Here is a 17,866-nt window from a genome sequence, read left to right as displayed (position 1 = left end):
CCCACCCCACCGGAGGAGGGAGCACACAGAGACTCCAGAAGCACAGGGGGCAGTGACCAGGGAACACAGGCGGGGAAAAGGCTGTGCGTACAATTGCTGCCATGTTCTTGGTCTCCACCCAGCGGCCCAGCTGCCAGCTCCCCCATGAGATGCCTTGGGCTCCACCCCCTTCTGCCTCTCCTACCTTCAGCACACTTCATTGAAGGGCTGGCATGCCCAAGAGGTTTAGGGTGGCAGACAGGGGTGTCGGAGTGGGTACACAGAGCTCACACATGGCACAGGGGGTGGAGGCTGGGCTGCCCACCGAGGGCTCAGGGAGCTCACTGGGGCAGGGCTTTGAGGATGGCATTTACTTCCTCTGCCACGGCAGTCAGGGCAAATTCAAACTGGTCCTGGGGAAAGGCAGTAGGAGGAGGGTCAGGGGGAAGCCCGTCTCTGCTCCAGCCCCCAAAAGACATAGGAGATGGGGGCTGAGAAGGTCCCCTGGGAAGATGGGGAGTCCTCTGGGGGGCACTGTGTCAGCAGACAGGAGGCAGCCTGCTGCTGGTGTCCCCATGGTGGCTGAGAAGTGGGTGCTGGGAGGGGGGTAGTCAGGGCAGGAAGACAGGGTCACCTTGGAACGGACGAGGCCGGGCCGCTGGTCACGGACATGCTCCAGGGTGGCAGCAATGTCAATCTCCTTTACTCCTGGAGGTGGAGGCAGAAAGCTGCTCAGGGGGTCCCAGGGAGGAGTGGCAGCCTGGCTCTCAAGAGCTCTCATGGCCCTGGTGCTTACCTTTCGCCATGCGGTTCAGTACCATATCAATGAGGATGTATGTGCCAGTCCTCCCTGCACCGTCACTGAAACACGAGATGGGATGGGCTCAGGACCCAGTAGTGAGGGGGAAGGATAGAGGAGACAAGGAGGGTCTGGAGGAGGAGGGAGCATTTGTGAATGTGCTGGGGTTGGCTTGGGGAGGGCGCGAGTAAGCTGAGATGGGGGCCTGGGCCCCGAGGGGACCCTGTGACTCCTGAAAGGTCACCTGAGCAATGGGACAACCAAAAAGGAGAGCCCTGGCAGCCCTGGGGTGGAGGCTGCAGGAGGGATAGGGTCTGGCCCACTCCAGCCTCTGGCCAGGCTTCTGTTCAGAAAACTTTGGTGTAATGGCCCAGAATAAGTATTTTCAGCTTTGAGGGCCACAGAGTCTGTCATTGTCTTTTCTCCTTCTTCTTCAACCATTTAAAAATGTGAAAACCATTCTTAGCTCATGGGCTGTTAAGGAAACAGGTGGTGTGCCGGATTTGGCCCGTGAGTTGTGGTTTGCTGACATCAGGGGGAGAGGCAGGCAGTGTGCATGGGAGACCCAGTGAGGGGCAGCACCAGGAGTGCCCGGGCTGTCCTGTCTGATTCGATTCGCCCCACCCCGTCCCACAGCCCCTCTCCACGCACCTGCAGTGCACGATGATGGGGCAGGAGCGGCCCCGGTAGCACTTGTTCACCTTCCTGCAACAAGAAGTGAGTGTGAGGGCCGCAGGACCAGCTACCACCGTGAGCAGAGTGGAGTAGGGGAAGCGAAACCCACACCTACAGCCTCTTTCTGCCTTTTCTCCCCTCATGGCCCGGGCAGAGGAGGGAAGAGGGCTGGAGGCAAAGAGCAAGAGCTGGCATCGGTGCCAGTTGGCTTGCCTCATTACTGTGAGCCATGTACCCAAGCTAGGCATTGGGAACAATAAACCTCCTTGAGCCTCAGTTTCCTTATGTGTAAAATGGGCACGACAATACTAACTTTCCTCTGGCCCTCTCCTTAGGGTTCTTACAATGACTACATGAGATAACAATCCATGTAGAGAACTAATGATGTCAGGTAGCCCTGGGCAAGGGAGGATAAAGCTCTTCAACTCTGAACTTAGTGCTGCACCTATATCCCTGGGTGGCTTCACCTGGGACCAGGTGCTCTATGGCTGAGTGCTAGTCAGACTTGGGGTCCATTTGGACCCCACACCCTTCTTTGCTGCCCTTCACCACAGCTCAGCCAAGAGCAGAGGGCTTGTCCCTCCTCCAGCAGCCCAGCCTAACCTGCCCTGGTCCCTTACCACCTTCCTTGTTTGCAAATTGCGAGCAGACTTCTGATACCCTCTCTGGGCCAGGTCTGGGGAGGAGCTTTTATGGGTCAAAAGAAGGGGAAAGGTGAGGGGAAGCTTGGAATTTATCCTGGCTCCCCGACTCTCAGGGCCAGGTGACTGGCTGGCTTCACAGCAGTCCACAATCATCTTCCAGCCAATTGTTTAGTGCGGTGTGGGGACGGGGCTGAACAGTAGTCACAAGAGTGGCTCCCAATCATTTAATAACGATAGTAAGTAATAGCCAGAATGCATCAACCCTTACTGGGTATCAGGCACGCCAACTAGATTTTATATACTTTATCAGATCTTCCAACAACCCCTAAAGCATGTGTCTTCATCCTCATTTCACAGGTAAGGAAAATAGGAGGTCAAGGAACTTGCTTGGGTCCCTTTCTAAGACCTCCTTTATCATTCATCGTGCCTCTGTGGCAGATGCCACAGAGCATCTGTTAGGCAGCAATTATTTGTTCTGGCATCTAGTATCTCATACACCGTGTTTACATAATTCCAGCCTAAAGCAAAGAACAGAACTTTGTAGCTTACTTGTGCAGGCTTAATACAGGTCCAGGTACTAGTTCTATCCACAGTTTTTAAAACGTGGAAAATAGAAAACAGCTCCAATACTCCTGGCATTGTTTTCAAGATGCCCGAGCCTCAGGACCCCGGGACGCCAGTTAGAAATACTGTCCTGAAGCTCAGAAACCGTACCCAGGTCCCCACCTTCAGCTCTTCTCCTCTGCTCCTTGCCTAACACCTGCGACATCTGGCCAGCCTGGCAAAGGACAAGGAAGCAGAGGGAGACTATGGTGCTGGTGGAGCTCCTGCCCCTGTTGGAGGCTTCTCAGCTGCCTATCTGGGGAGGGGATAGGCAGGGGATGCTGGAGGCCTGGCTGGGGCACAGTTTTGGGGTCAGAACAGGGCAAGACCCTCAGTAAGCTTCCCATCGCAGCCCCCAATGGGTTCACTGTGTCTCTAAGAGTCCAGAGATCGTCCCACACTCCCTTTGGCAGTCTTTGTCTCTTCCCTCTGCCTCTAGCCCCACGCCCAGCTCTCCCTGCAGCCAGCAGCGTGGCCCTGAACCCAGAGCCCACGTGCCCTATCTGTTTTGTCCATGCAGCAGCCACACCTGCCAATGATCACTTTTGTGACTATGCAACTGGAGTGAGAATACTAGCTGCAGATCACAAAAATGACACTGGCAGCTGTGAGGGAGGGAGGGAGAGACAGGCAGAGGTAGGGAGGGAGAGAGAAGGGCAGACAGAGAGAGACAGAGGGAAGAACTAGGACAGAGGCATGTAAAGAAACAGGAAGTGAGACAGACAGACAGAAATGGAAATAGACAAGCAGAGACAGGAGGGAGGGGAAAAAGAGGGGACAGAGAGAAGGAGAATTAGCAACAGAGGGAAAGGGTGGCCAAGGCAGAAGAAGAGTGATAGGAGGGAGGGAGGTAGAGAGGGAGGGAGAAGGAAGACATGTACAGAGACAGACAGGGAGGATGAAACAGGGAAGGTAGGCAGAGGAAGTAAGAAGATGGTGCTGGAGACCTTGAGCACAAACAGGATGAAGAGATGGAGAGAGACAACAGGAAGCAGGGTACAAGACGTGGGGGGAGAGGAGGACGGAGATGAGGGGAGCTGTTCTTGGGAATTTAGGGGGGATGAGTGAGGGCGACAGAAAGGGAGTAGAATAGAAGGGGCCAGTAAACATCAAGGAAGAGGAACAGGAAGACAGAAGTACATGGGAGGTACAGACAACAAAGATGAACCCTTTTGCACATACAGTACTGTGCTGTCAGTGATGGCAAACACTGATCTACGGGTGGATAGGTGGGTGAACAGGCTGAATGATCAGGTGTGTCTAGGCAGGGGGGAGTGTGCCCGTGACCATGTATAGGCCCAGCAGACGGTGTTTCTACAAGCGTATTTGTATGTTCTGTAAGAATGTCCAGGTATATAGTAGAGCTGGCAAGGGATAAGGTTGTGGTGACTTCTTGGCCACAACCAGCTGCCTGGATGGAGCGAGTAGTTGGACCTGTGGGCTCGGGACCATGGTTGCAGGGGACATGGAACTCAATTGGAGTAATGTAGTATGCAAAAAACATTGTTCCACATCCTACTTTGGCAAGTAGCAACTGGGATCTTAAAAGCTTGCAAGTGGCCATCTAGATGCAACGATGGGTCTCTCCTTGGTCAGAGCAAAGAAGAATGAAGAAAATCAAAGATACATGGAAACAATTAGTCTAAGCGACTGGTAGACCATGTGCTCCTCAGCCTATATGACCATGAGACCAGAAGAACTAGATAGTGCCCAGCTACCACTGTCAGCCACTGGGAGGGGGATCTATCTATGTAGGAGACCCTGGATAGAGTGGGAGAATAATGTGGAACAAAACTCAAGATCATTAAAAAAAAAAAAAACAGGTTTGCTGGTGTGATAGAGCCTGATGGAACCACTGAGACTATGGCCCCTAGCTGCCCTTCAGGTCTGGAATTGAACTCACTCATGTGGCTTCCGGCCAAATAAAAGACCAGCATATGGGCTGAACATTTACATCAGGAAGATAAATTCCTCTGAGAGATTGATCATGGGAGAACAGAAGGGTTTGTATGTACAGGGGGACAGCTGGGGGTGGGGCAGGAGTACATGGGAGGGAAGGTCGATTCACAGAGGAGGTAAGGATGGGGAGGAAGTGGGAAGAGCTGTTACATTGTGGGAAATTGTAGTCAATGTCAGGAGACAAAATGCATATGAACCGCTGTATAGAAAATGAATTTGCTCTGTAAACTTTCATCCAGATCATAATAAAAATTTTAAAAAGGAGGGGGCAGAAAAGACAGCATGTGAGGGAGATAGAGAAAGCTCCTAGAAATCGGATGGCGTGCCGTGGGGGGCGGGGGGATGCCGGGAGAGACCAGACAGCAAGCCGGGGCCTCACTCCTGGTGGGGGTGTCTGGAGGGAGCGGTCAGAGGGCAGGGGCCAAGACTCCAAGTCAGTGCCTGCCTCCCTGACCTAGAACCCTGCCAGGAGCCTCTGGGCCAGGGCTTCAGTGCCACGTACTGGGGAGCCACTGTGCCTCTCGGGCCTCAGACTCCTCGGAGCCTGCAGAGACGCCTGGCCCCGGGCTAGGCGGACCGCCCAGCTCCTGGCGGAAAGCGGGGCGCTCACCTGCGGAAGTCCAGCAGGGGCCGCGTGGAGGCCGGAGTGCCCTCTGCCGGCCAGCTGAGGAAGTGGAACTGCGTGAGCGTGCGCGTTTCCTGGGTCTGCACGTTCTTCAGGTAGAAGCTCCGCACCAAGAAGTCCTCACACCAGATGTGTTCCGACACCAAGTTCACCTGCGGAGGCGTGGGCTCAGGCCTCAGCGGGACAGCAGCCACCGGTTCGGGTTCTCTCGGCCTGCCGGGTGCCTGTGGGCTCTCCAGCTTCCACTGTCTAGACCAACCTTCTGCATCTTTCCAAATCCTCCGGCCCCCAGGACAGTTCAAATTCTAAATTCCCCAGAAAGCTTCCCCCATCCCCCCACTGTCCCTGCTGTCTCTAGAGACACCTTCTGTGTTACTTAAATACTGTTTAGCAAAACTGGTGGCTTTTCCAACGAGCCAAAAACTAAACCCACTGCCATCGAGATGATTCTGACTCATAGTGACCCTATAGGACAGAGTAGAACTGCCCCATAGGGTTTCCAAGGCTGTAAATCTTTAAGGAAGCAACCCAGCTTTTCAGTTAGTGGCCAATTGCTTAACCACTGCACCACCAGGGAAAACTACTATTCAGGGTTCATCTGGTGGTGACAAGTTTCTCCCAACACCTGTCTTAAAGGATTACCTTCTCCCATTTGTCCACTCAATCCCGCCTTCCCCTGCTTTGCCACTGCCAAGTTCCCACTATCCTCCCTCTGTCCTAGTGAAAAGGTTTGTTTCTATTTTCCAGAAGCAACATGTGTGACTGATGGTATTTCTTTGTTTGTTTTGGTCTCCAGGAAACTCAGAACTAAGTTAGGCTCAGCTAAAGTAGACCTTACTTTTGGTCTTTGAGTATTGTCTTCCTTGTCTCATTTATTCTGGGCATTTAGCTTCTTATCTCTGCTTTGGTGGTTTTATAGCTTTATTTCTGCACATTTTCTCATAAACCAAAAACCAAACTCATTGCCATCTAATGGATTCTGACTCATAATGGCCCTATAGAACAGAGAACTGTCCCACAGGATTTCCAAGGCTGTAATCTTTATGGAAGCAGACTGTGGCATCTTTCTTGTGTGGAGCCACTAGTCAGTTCAAACCGCGGACCTTTTGCTTATGAGACGAGTGCTTAACAACTGCGCCACTAGGACTCCTTCATTTTCTCATAAACTCCTAAAATATTTTCTTGGCATAGACAGGGCACACACACGCATATATAGATATGTATGTGAATATAGAAGGAGCTCTGGTGGCATAGTGCCTAAGGCATTTGACTGCTAACCAGAAGGCTGGCAGTTCAAACCCACCAGCCACCCTTGGAGGGAAAGTTGGGCACTCTTACTTCCGTAGTGATATGCCTCAGAAACACAAGAAAGGGTCGCTATGAGTTGATCCAACTTGACAGCAGTGAGTCTGGTTTTTGGTTTTTTGGTGGCATAGGGCCTAAGGCATTTGACTGCTAACCAGAAGGCTGGTGGTTGAAACCTACCAGACACTCTATGGAAGGAAGACTGGACAGTCTACCTTACCACCTCAGAAACCCAAAGGGGGATGCTATGAGTTGGGATCGAGTCAGGGGCAGTGAGTTATGTGAATATACGTGTATGTTATACATATATATCCATATATACATGAATATGCCACCCTCCACCTGCCCCCTCCCATCATCCCATGGTTATAAGGTCTTACTCACCTCATATACGTGGTAAAGGGAGGAACCCTCATCTGGCCAGTAGCGGTCACACTGCTTGACACCATCTTCCACCAGTGGGGTTAGCATGACGATGACAGTGCAACCACTCTCCCACACCATCTAGGAGGTAGGACCAGGTAAATACCCCTCTAACTGCCCTGCGATCTCGCTGGTCTTAGCCACGAGAGCCTCTGGTCCCTAGAGATGCCTTTCTTCCAAGAGCCCACCTGCCAGAAGTCTGCAATGGTGTGGGACAGCGGGCCCTGTGTGGCTATGTAGGCTGGCATCCGAGGGTCATGCTCAATCTGAAGACAGGAAAAATGCATCATCAGTCAGAAGGGACATTCCTCTACAGAGAGGCATTGGTCAATGGGAGTGGCCTGGAGTCTGGGGGCGCCTGATCCCCCCCTCATGTCCATGCTAGGATATCAAGCCCTTGGGAGATGTGGGAGATGCCATAGGGGAATGGCAGGGCTAGGGGCAGGATAAGGATGAGGCAGAGGTGGGGGCTGGGGGCCAAGGCCACTCACAATGGGGCTGGCATTGATGTAGTCGCTCCGCGAAGGGCTGCTCTCCACCTTCAGCTTGATGCGAGCATGGTCATCTGCACACACCCCACAGCCCACCCCAGGGGCCCCCTTTGGTTATTGGGGTCCTGGCACCCCTGCCACTTAGCCCAACCCCTTCCCCCAAGCCCTTGAGAACTCCCAACAGAGAGGGCTGGGCTAGGTTGGTCAGCAGGGCTCACTCACAGGGCAGGAAGTCGGGGTGGCGGTTCTTTTTGAAATTGCTCTCCCCCTGGGCTGTGGCGCAGGTGTTAGGCTCTGCCTGGTAGGCACACAGGGCCTGCCACTCCTTGGCCAGGCGGTCTCGGTTCCGCAGGTGGTCCTCCATGTATGCCTGCAGGGGCACCAGTCTGGCTCGGGTCCTCACTACCAGCCCTGCTTCTCCTACCACCCTGCCCCTCCCCCTTGGGTCCTGGTCCAGCTCTGACCAGAATCATATGCCCCGTGGAGATGTCCATGTTGGCCTGGGCAGGCTCCTCGCACCAGGATGGCGTGCTGCTATGGGAGCTGGGGCTAGCCTGGGCTGCGTCGCTGAACTGGGAGGACACGCTGCTCACGCGCGAGGGCTCAGGTGGACCCTCTGCTCGATTGAACAGGGACTTTGTGGCCATGTGCTGGCGGCAGAGGTCCTGCAGAGGAATGGTCAGATGGTATCCAGGGGTCCTCTGAAGCCTTTCCAACAGGGAACTGGGTTCAACTCTGGGCCCCCAGCCTGGTCCTCGATTGATTTAAAATGGAACCTGTCTCCCCTGGGGTAGGGCCTTCTGCCCTGGCCCTCATCCTGTTCAGAGCAGTTATGCTTGGGTGGTGCTTGTGACAACCTCAAAGATTACACAGTAGAGCACCAGAGCTCCAGAATCTTAGCATTGAGATGAACCTTAGGAATCCTCTGCTCAGATTCTCACCCCATCCAAAATGCCCCCACAATCCCCTACTGGGGCTTCTCCAGCCTCTGCTACAACATTCCCAGGGACGGGGGCTCACTCCCCATTCAACTGCCCACCCCTAACCCAGGCAGGACCTAGATTCTGAAGGCCCTTCCATTTCCTCCCCTCAGCAAGCTTCTGGGACCACATACCTGGTACTCAAAGGTGGTATCACCGTGGGCCCCCTCTGGCCCCAGGGCTGCCAGGCGCTCCTTGTCCCGCTGCCGCACATGCTGCCTCATACACAGAGCCACCGCCAGAGCCACCAGCAGCCCAGCCACACCTGCCAGGGCCACCAAAGCGAGCAGCAACGAGCGCATGGGAGAGGTGCTGTGGGCTGGTCGGGGAAGGACTGCGGCGGCCTCTTCCCTCTGTGGGGACAAGACTGGAGTCATGGGGGCTGCTTCTCGGCCCTGTCCCGGGCCACCATCCCCTGCTAGAACATGGGGCAAATCTGGGAAGGTGACAGCATGGACATACAGGCAGAACTGAACTGGACCTAACAGCCTCCTTCTCAATCCCACTGAACCAACTCAAAAATGCTTCAGTGCCAGATAGTTTAAAAGTGGATAGAGAAGAATGCTCTACCCAAGGAACTGAATAGTACAACGTGAAGCATCTGTGTTGGATGCAGAATAGACGTGTATTTGGAGGACAATGTCTTTTCTGTGCAAGGATTTTCCTTTGGGATTTAGAGACTCTTCCAGAAGACCATGGGTATCTCAGCTAAGTCTTGCCGTAGAGTCAGCCCCAAGTCATAGTGACCCCTCCTTGGGTTTCCAAGGCAGTATCACTACGGAAACAGACTATGGGTATCTCAGCTAAGTCTTGCCGTAGAGTCAGCCCCAACTCATAGTGACCCCTCCTTGGATTTCCAAGGCAGTATCACTACGGAAGCAGACTGCCCAACCTTCCTTCCAAGGAGTGGCTGGTGGGTTGGAACCGCCAGCCTTCTGGTTAGCAGTCAAGTGTCTTAGGTACTATGCTACCAGAGCTCCCAAGCAAGAACTAGTCCTATGGAACACTTGGCTTGCAGGAGGAGGAAGAGGAGGAAGAGGAGGAGGAGGAGAAGGAGGTGCCACTGGCGCCACCTGCTGGTCAGAAGGAAAATGCACGGGGAGGGGTGACTGAGACCAGGAGATAGGGCCAGCCAGGTAAATGAGGCTTCAGTTTTCCCACCAGGTTTGCCTCCAGCTCTTGTAGGGAATGTTAGCCCTCTGGGGCTTTGATAGAATCTCCAGGTAGCTCATACCTGTCCCACTCCTGTCTGCAAGATCCGGAGCCCTGTATGGGCTTCCAGTTCAGACTTCACCAGCCCTGTTGGGAGGAGGTGGGTCAGACTCTCTCCAACTCCATGTGGTCCACCCCATGTGGTCCTCACCCAACCCATGTCAGCATATGCCAGGTGGCAGGCAGGGCCTATGTGGGCTGGGAATATTTCAGGGGGAGCCTCATTCATTCACAGGCCTGGGTGCATCCCACTAGGGCAGGGGCCAAGCCTGAGGTTGAGGTCAGGGCAGTATTTACCAGCTTGCTGGGTCACATCAGCCAAAGACAGGTTCTGCTCATTGTGCCGGATTCGGAAGGTCAGGGCTGGTCCCACCACACTGCCAAATTGGAGCTATGTTATCGCCCCACCAACCTCAGACCCAAGTCTCTACAAGACATGCCAGATCTGGCCCTGTCCCCACTGGAGAATGGGGCTGCAGCACAGACAAGCCCAGGCCAGGAAGATAGTGGATGAGGACAGATGTGGCTCGTTGTTCAATACAGCTGGGACTATCTCCCTGACCCTTCTTGGCCTTTTACCCAGAGCGTATCTTCCCTTCCTCTCCTGGGCCCCTCCAACTCCCTACCCTCTGGCTGCCCGGCACCCCTAGCAAGGTGCCATCCCCACCTGATGTTGATGAAGCTCCCTGAGGACATGTGCACGTGCTCAGCCAGGAGCTCCAGCAGCTTCACGCCTGCAGCCAGGCTCAGGGGCCTGGAGGTGGGGAGCAGGCAGAGGAAGGAAATTGGGAGACCCACTCAGTCACTCTTTCTTGAAAGGAGTGCACCCCTGGGGTGCAGAGCAACCCCCCACCGCCCTGCCTCCTTCAAATCTGGACTTCTGCCCCTGCCAGGCAGGCTTCCCTAGAAGCCTGGTCAGCTCCCCCTCCGGCAGGACCCTTACTTCTGGTCAGTGACAATGTAGCCATAGTCCTCTGTAGACGGCCTTGCTGAGGGCTGGCCCTCGACAGTGGGCTTGCTCTGGCCCAGTGGACTTTTCTTCTCCAGCAAGACAGGTGTGGCAGGGGGGCTAGCAGCTCTGGGGGGCTCTGGAGAACTCAGCACTTGCTGGATTTTACTGGAGGTAGGGCTGACAGCGGGGTGTCCAGGCAGGGAGGGCATGGGGGATGGAGGCTCTGCTATGTTTCCACCCGGTATCTGCTCCTTTATTGTCTGTTTAGAAGAGAGCAGAGAGGTGTGGCCAAGGCTGGTGCCGGAAGTGGAGGGCTGGGGGAAGGAGGTCCACACCCTGGACTGTTAGCTCCTACAGTGGAGGTTAGGACTGGTGTCTCTTTCTACACAGAGGGCCCAGGGCAGCATTGAATACAAAGAGGGCATTCCACGAATGTGAGTTAAATGGAGCAATGAATGAATAAAGGAGTGAATGAATGGAGCAGGGTCAGAAATAATGCACAGGGTGGGCCTGGAGTCAGAGAAAATCTCTGGAGCCAAGGAAGCTAAGCAAGGGTAGAAGATGGCTTTTAGAGGTTTGTTTAGTCACAGAATGCTAGATGTCGTCCAACACGTGCAACAGACAGAAGCAGAGCTCCTCAAGCTACAGGGGTCAGGAGCCTGCCTCCCTGCAGCACCAGCCAGCCTCCTGCTCAGGCTCCCGAGAGCATGGTCTGGAATGACCACAGTGAAAAGACCACCAGGTTAAGAATTTTGGCTTGTACTCAGCTTCTGCACCCAGCTCTGTCTCACTTGACATGAGACGTTAGGGAACAACTGCAATCTCTAGGTCTTGGTTGCCCCCTTTGCAAAACGAGGGTTTGGAGGATACAGATTATGGGGCTTGATCCTGGGGTTTAAATTTCAGCAAGGGGGAGCACTGCTCTGGGGCACTTATGGATCAGGGAGGTGCTGGGAACTCACTTTCTTTATGTCATCTCCAACATTCACAACACCACCTGAGGGAAAAGGAAAGACAAGACCATGGGCAAAGGGCCAAGGCCAAGGCCCACACAACACAGCAGGGAGAAAGGGCCTGAGCCCCTGTTATAGCGCTGTGGCCTCCTTCTCCTCAGTCACTGGCCAAACCTCAGTTATTGGTTTCACTCTAAGCAAGGTCTCACTCTCCTTTTGTTCCTCCTAGTAATTCATTGTTTTTCTAATTCCTCTCTCTGTCACTGGACACTTCCTCAAAGCTCTTCTTTGTTCTGACCTCCCTCTGTTGTTGTTGTTGTTATTTGCCCAACTCCTAGACTCCTAGCGACTCCTCCTTGGGTTTCCAAGGCAGTTATCACTACAGAAGTAGGATTGCCCAACCTTCCTTCTGAGGAGTGGCTGATGGGTTTGAACCGCCAGCCTCCTGGTTAGCAGTCAAGTGCCTTAGGCACTATGCTACCAGACCTCCCTCTAGGCACCCATTATTGGCTTTTCCTTACACTGGCCACGCCCTTCTTAAGGTCCTCATTATCATTCTCTTTGACCACAACCTTCGGGGCACACCCTTCTCACCACTTCATCAACTGGCTTCTTTTTCCATGACTTCCACCCTCCAGTCCTCTCCTGATCTGATCCTTCAATTCACCACCTTGGCCCTGGCTCCCCGGCCATGGCCGGCAATGACTCTGGGTTTCCTGACTCCTCCCCTCCAGGTTGCTCTGTGTGGCCATGACTGTGGTCTTGAGAAGAGGGGCAAGAGGCCTCCATGGTGCTATTAGTGGCTGGTCTCTCCGCCTGGACACTCACCCAAATTTCTTCCTGCACCTTTGGGCAGCAGCTGGAGCAGCGCTGAGACAGTGGAGAGCTGCTCAGGGGTCAGCTGACGCAGCTCCACGCCATAGCCTGCCAGCACGGCTGCCAGTCTCTGCAGAGTCACATCTGCTGGGAGCCAGACACAGAATTAGGGCTTATGGTGGGATGAACCTGTGGGATGCAGATGAGTGAGCGGGGAGTGGGCAGGAACTAGGCCTTTTAAGAGCTTCTCCTCAAATACCAGGACATTGATGCCCTCCTCTTCCCAGCCCTTGTCCACACTTTGAGTAAAAGATCTTCCAGGGGCCAAGACCAAACATCAGGCCTGCCATGGACACCTTGACTCTCCCTCTGGGGAAGAGTCTCTTCAGCTTCCCTTACCACTGTATCCCCAGTGCCTAGCCAGTGCCTGGCACAGCTCAGGTGATCAGTAAGCTTTAGTTAAGTGTATGAATGACTTTAAGGACACATTAGCAAATGCATGGATAGTTGGGAAGGCGCCCCCTGGTTTCCCAAGCAGCCCCCAAAGGCAGGCAGGTAGACGCCAAGGACGTTGTTACCTGGCTGTACTGCTGGGAAAGGAGGCTTCTCCCCACGAGCCCCTGCTCCTTCCCTCTCATAGCCCTCTGAGGAGTCCTCTGCCTGGTTGCTACTCCCTTGCTCTGGAAGCCTTGGCACCCTGGCCCTGCTGGGCACTGGAGGCTCCTGGGCCAGGTAGAGCAGCCCTGAGTCCTGGAAAAGCTGAGCAGGTGAAGGCCCTGGAGGGTCCCCATAGGAGTGGCCAGAGTGGACCCCAAACATGCCCTTGGAGGCAGCTCTGCTGAGGAGGGCAGGGGGTTCAGCCTTGGGCAGGGGGCCGACACTGATCATCCCCGGGGAGCTCTCTGAGCCCTGAGAGCCATCGCGGGAGCCAAACTGTGGGAAACCAGAGATCCCAGTAAGAGCAGAAGTCAGGGCGAGGAGATTGGGATTGGGGCAGGACCAGAATGTAGGGCTCACCTGGTGGAACAGGTAGGGCTGCAGCAGGGTGGGTTCATAACTCAAGGCAGGGTGGGGGGGCTGCGGGGGCAACAGCAGATGCTCCAAGAGAGAGGGGAGCAGCTCGGCCTGCAGAGGGGACAGGGAGGAGCCGGCCCCAGCTCCGCCCCCACCTGCTGGAGGTCGAGGAAGCAGGTGCTGGGCGGCAGGGGCAGAGCCAGTGGGGATGCCCTGTGAGAGCAGCTCCCCAGTGAGGCCGGGTCTCCTGGGCACCAAGCCAGATCTGGAGAGGAAAGCAAAGTGTGCGTGTGTGTGTGTGGTGTGAGTGTGTGTGTGTGCATGTGTGTAGGCTGTGTGGGGCAAGGGCACAGAGAGCTTACAAGGCAGAAATGGTAGGGGCCAGACAGACTCGACAGCTGAGAGTGGGCTTAACATGATAAATGAGGTAGTTTCAAGGGAGGAGACATTAGCGCTGGGCAAGGGCCAGAGAGCCTGGGCAGAGGTCCTATACCTCCCTGGTAAGCATGTCTAGGTCCCCCAAACAGCTGCAGAGGCTAGAGAAGCGAGGCTAGGGATGGAGAAGGGGTACGAGGAGCAGCAAAGGGCAACAGAAACCTGTCTAGATGAGTGGTGGCTGCACTTGCCCCGTTGCCTGTGTGCTGTGTCCCAACACTTGGCCCTCCAAGTGTATGTTTGAACAGTCAGGACTGCCCCTTCCCATGCCTTCTTCACCCTGGAATCATCACCCGTGCCCCAGGGGCCTCACTGACTTCCGCCTACTTGGCAGGGTATGAAAAATGCCTTAAGGTGCCCTGACCACAAAAAATGATGGTGTTCTGCCATATGTAATTCCACCTAGTAACAAAACTGAAGCATTAAACAACTTAAGTTTAACAAAATTCTAATTTTCCCCAGTGCTGACTATTGTTTTTTAATGCCTCTCTTTTGCTAGATCCCCAGGGGTGAGCTCAGTTCCTGCTGTGTGTGTGGGAGTCAGAGAGTGACCATTCCTGAGCTTCTCTGTCCCATACCCCAGCTCTAATCTGCTGACACTGATGCTCCTCCCCCTTGTCCATCAGACGACCACAACCTACCAGCCTCGCCACGCTGGAGTTGTTGAGAAAGGCTGCCTACCTGTCCCTTGGGCGAGGCTCTGGGGGGCGAAGTCGGGGGATGCGCTCCATCTCCTGGGAGATCACATATTGGGTGAGGTCATCATGCCAGGACAATCCTGCCAGGGGACAGGATGGGGAGAAGTGGGCTCCCGGGAATGGCAGCCAGTGGGAGACTGGAACCGTGCCCCCTGCCCTGTAGTGCATTGAGTCCGGCAGAATAGAGGGGCCGTGGAAGGGATCCGTACACCTGGTAGGTGACCTGAGCTATCCTCTTCCTGTCCTCAGGTACAGATGTTGGAGTCAAGCTGCCTATGTTTGAATCCTGCCTATGTCACCTACAAATTGTTTGACCTGGGGCAAACCAGTCTCTCTAAATGTCAATTCTCCCGTCTGTAAAATGAGGATTCATACCTTCTAAGATTTTTATAATAGCTAAAATAATAATACAGATGAAATGCTTAAATAGTGCCTGCCACATAATGAAATTTCAATAAATACGATTATTATTACCATCATCATAATTATTATTGTCATCATTATTATTCCCTTTGCTGATCCCGAACCTCCGTTTTCTTTATCTTTAATGCGGGAATAATACATACTTTATCAGGCTATTGTGAAGATGAAGTAAGTTCAGGGAAGTGAAAATACTCAGAAAACTCTAAGGCACTCTACTGTTGCCTTAAACACCTAATATCACCACCACCACCACCACCACCACCACCACCACCACCACCATCATCATCATTATCTTGTGCTGAAGCAGATCTCCCATTTGCCCTTTTCCCCTCAAGAAACTGTGTTCTCAGGAAAGATCAGTCACATGTTTCAGAGGAATTCATCTCCTACTCTCCACAACCATTCCTTCTCTCCTGCTTCTGGACATATTATCTGTGCTGCTCTTAACTCATAGTCTAGAGTCTACCAGCATCCATACCTTCATACTCTGATTCTGTGCTTGTTAACATTAGATGAACTATCTGCTCCTATTTTGAGTCGATTCCTCCACTTGGGCAGTCGATTCTATCCCTTCTTACCTACTCAAGAACCTCCTCCAGTAATTCGTCTCCATTTCCCATTAATTGGATGATGGAGGGGTGTTCTCCTGGCTAAGGACCCAGTATTCCTGCCTCTAGAGCACTCAGACAGTTCTAGGTAGTGGGGCAAGTTACAAGGAGATGGATGCTGTCCTTTTCCAGTAACTTCTTCTAGAAGCCTCTTCTGGGCTCCCCCAGAGTCCAAGTATGAACAGCTCATCTCTAGGGCTTCACTCTTACTCTTCTTGTCCCCTTCTCCATCAAGGTCTGGGAAGGTGAGGTTCCAGAAGTAGGTGCAATAGGAGTATCTCACAGAGTGTTTGGAGTAGAAGAAAGCCTATCTTCAGGTCAGGCAACCCCCCATCTCCCCACCCATATCTAACCAAGTTCCAGTCTCCTTCCTCCAGTGCACCCAGGCCTCACCTTGGGACATGAGCTGTCGGAGCACACCTTGCAAGCGTTGGAGAACTGGGGAGGTGACTTGCAAAAGGGGCCGGACCTGCCCCACTCCCACCTGGCACTGTCCAAACAAGCCATCTAAGAGCAAAAAAAGTGGTGTCATCAGGGCCCTTGGACAAAGGGCCTTTCAAAGTCCAGGCTGAAAATGAACAGAACTCTCCCCACCTCTTCCTGGCTTCAGAGAGCCTGCTCCTCCAGGCCAGCCCCTCCCCCAAGCCCAGGGCCCCTCTTCCCTCCCAATCTCTTCCTCCCTTTTCTTTCCTGCTATGTCTCCCCACCCCACACCCCCAGGCTTGTGACTCCTGTGCCTGAGCCTCACTCACCCTGAATACAGACTTCAAGGTGGGAACAGAGCCTGCGGTCAAACAGACAGCCTGTAGAGGGACAAGTGAGCGAGCCTCAGACACCCCGCACACTGAATGGCCAGAGGGATGGACAGGCCAGGAAAGGAGGGGGGGCACTCTTCAATGCTAAGGAGGACTTGAAGCTATAGGAAGAGAGTAGGGCAGAGGCCAGCATTTTTAAGAGAAGGCGTCCTGGACCTGACTTTGCATTTTTACGATCTGCAAGTCTGGATCGTTTCCTAAAAGCCTCAGGTTGCTTAACTGAGTAGTGAGGAGGAAACCTTCCAGCGCGTGGAGGGAGTGGTGGTGGAGGATCCTATACTTCTCTCTGGGAGAGGTTTTGGTCAACTTCTGGGGAAAGGGGAACTCTCCTTCCCAGGTCTCCAAAGGCATCCTATGATGCGCTCGAGCTCAGAAGAGGTAGAAATCCGTGGGGGAATAGGCTAAGAGAGGGTCTCTACGGCCCCTATGTCGGCGGGCCCCAGCGTGGTTGGCGCTGTCCGTGGTGCTGAAGCTCTGAGGCTGGAGAGGCCGAAGGCTCGTCTTGAGGCAGTTACCAGAGTGGGAGGAGCGACAAGGGCGAGGAGTCTTCACAAGACCTGACCCTTCCGTCCCACCACTGTCCCACCCCCTGCCCACTCCCAGCGCCACAGGAAGTACCTTGCACTGGCCAAACGCAGGTGGGGAAAGGGGGCGCCAGACAGCGAGGCTGCGCCCCTTCCACCACGCGCCCCCTCCGCCCGCCCCCAGCCCATGAGTCAGCGCTGACTGTCTCTGTCCGCTCAGATGTGAGTCAGCACTAGGCCTGGCTGTGGGGAGGGGTACAGAGGGACCCTTCCCTCCGCAACCTCTCCTGCCCCCTTCCCCAGCTGTCCCTCTTTATCGGAGACCAGAGCGCAGCAATCGGCCTCTCTCTAGCCTTAAAGAGAAACCTTGGTCCCTCCCTCTGTCCAATCCTCTACCGGAAGCGGGATCCCGCTGGCCGCTGCCCTGAACACAGAGTTCCCCGTTCCCTTCTCACCACTCCTCCCCCAACTCGTGGCGCTGCTAACTACCTTCCTGGCGCTTTGGTTCGACTTGCTTCTCTTGCGGTCTTGTAGCCAGGCATTAGGTCCCTCTGCCCACATACAACCCCAATCTTCCTCTCGAACCCGCAATCTCGCCCAGAGCCCGCTTCTCCTAGGTTCCGCCCCCGTATTCCGAGCCCCACCTCCAGGTCTACTCCCCTTTCCTCCCAGATGTCCTCCAACCTTCTCCATCTCAGTGCTGCCCCTCACTCCACCCTACACGCGTTCCATCTGAGCTTCTTACCTCCGTGACACTCCCCTCCTCCTCCCGGGTTTGCTCCCAGCTCCCTCTCCCCTCCCCCAGATTTTCTCCTGACCGTGGGCACTAATGGCGCTGCAGCCCCCCGGGCGGCTGCTTAGCAGCAGGAGGCAGAGGAGCAGCCGGAGACCCCCGGATCCCCCGGGTCTTCCAGGCCTCCGCGGGCGCCGCAT

At 54.4% G+C, this 17,866-nt stretch overlaps 1 protein-coding gene across 1 annotated transcript; it reads right to left on the bottom strand.

Moving 5' to 3' along the window:
• Positions 1 to 320: 320 nt before the first annotated feature.
• PTPRN (protein tyrosine phosphatase receptor type N) lies at positions 321 to 17,866 on the bottom strand. Its single transcript, XM_007958413.2, has 23 exons — positions 17,752 to 17,866; positions 16,347 to 16,397; positions 15,988 to 16,101; positions 14,547 to 14,643; positions 13,434 to 13,695; positions 12,995 to 13,349; positions 12,429 to 12,560; positions 11,610 to 11,644; positions 10,639 to 10,907; positions 10,363 to 10,449; positions 9,993 to 10,072; positions 9,718 to 9,782; positions 8,618 to 8,836; positions 7,968 to 8,168; positions 7,726 to 7,873; positions 7,504 to 7,577; positions 7,201 to 7,278; positions 6,974 to 7,093; positions 5,270 to 5,436; positions 1,430 to 1,483; positions 776 to 840; positions 614 to 687; positions 321 to 392 (listed from the first exon to the last, which is right to left on the bottom strand). The coding sequence occupies exons 1-23, from the start codon at positions 17,864 to 17,866 to the stop codon at positions 321 to 323; spliced, it is 2,934 nt and encodes a 977-aa protein (XP_007956604.1).

The sequence above is a fragment of the Orycteropus afer genome, unplaced genomic scaffold, assembly GCF_000298275.1.
Source record: "Orycteropus afer afer isolate SDZICR_OR568_19922 unplaced genomic scaffold, OryAfe1.0 scaffold00002, whole genome shotgun sequence".
Taxonomy (NCBI): Eukaryota; Metazoa; Chordata; class Mammalia; order Tubulidentata; family Orycteropodidae; genus Orycteropus; species Orycteropus afer.
The sequence above is the reverse complement of the archived record's forward strand: the minus strand, read 5'-3'. Positions and strand labels throughout refer to the sequence as shown.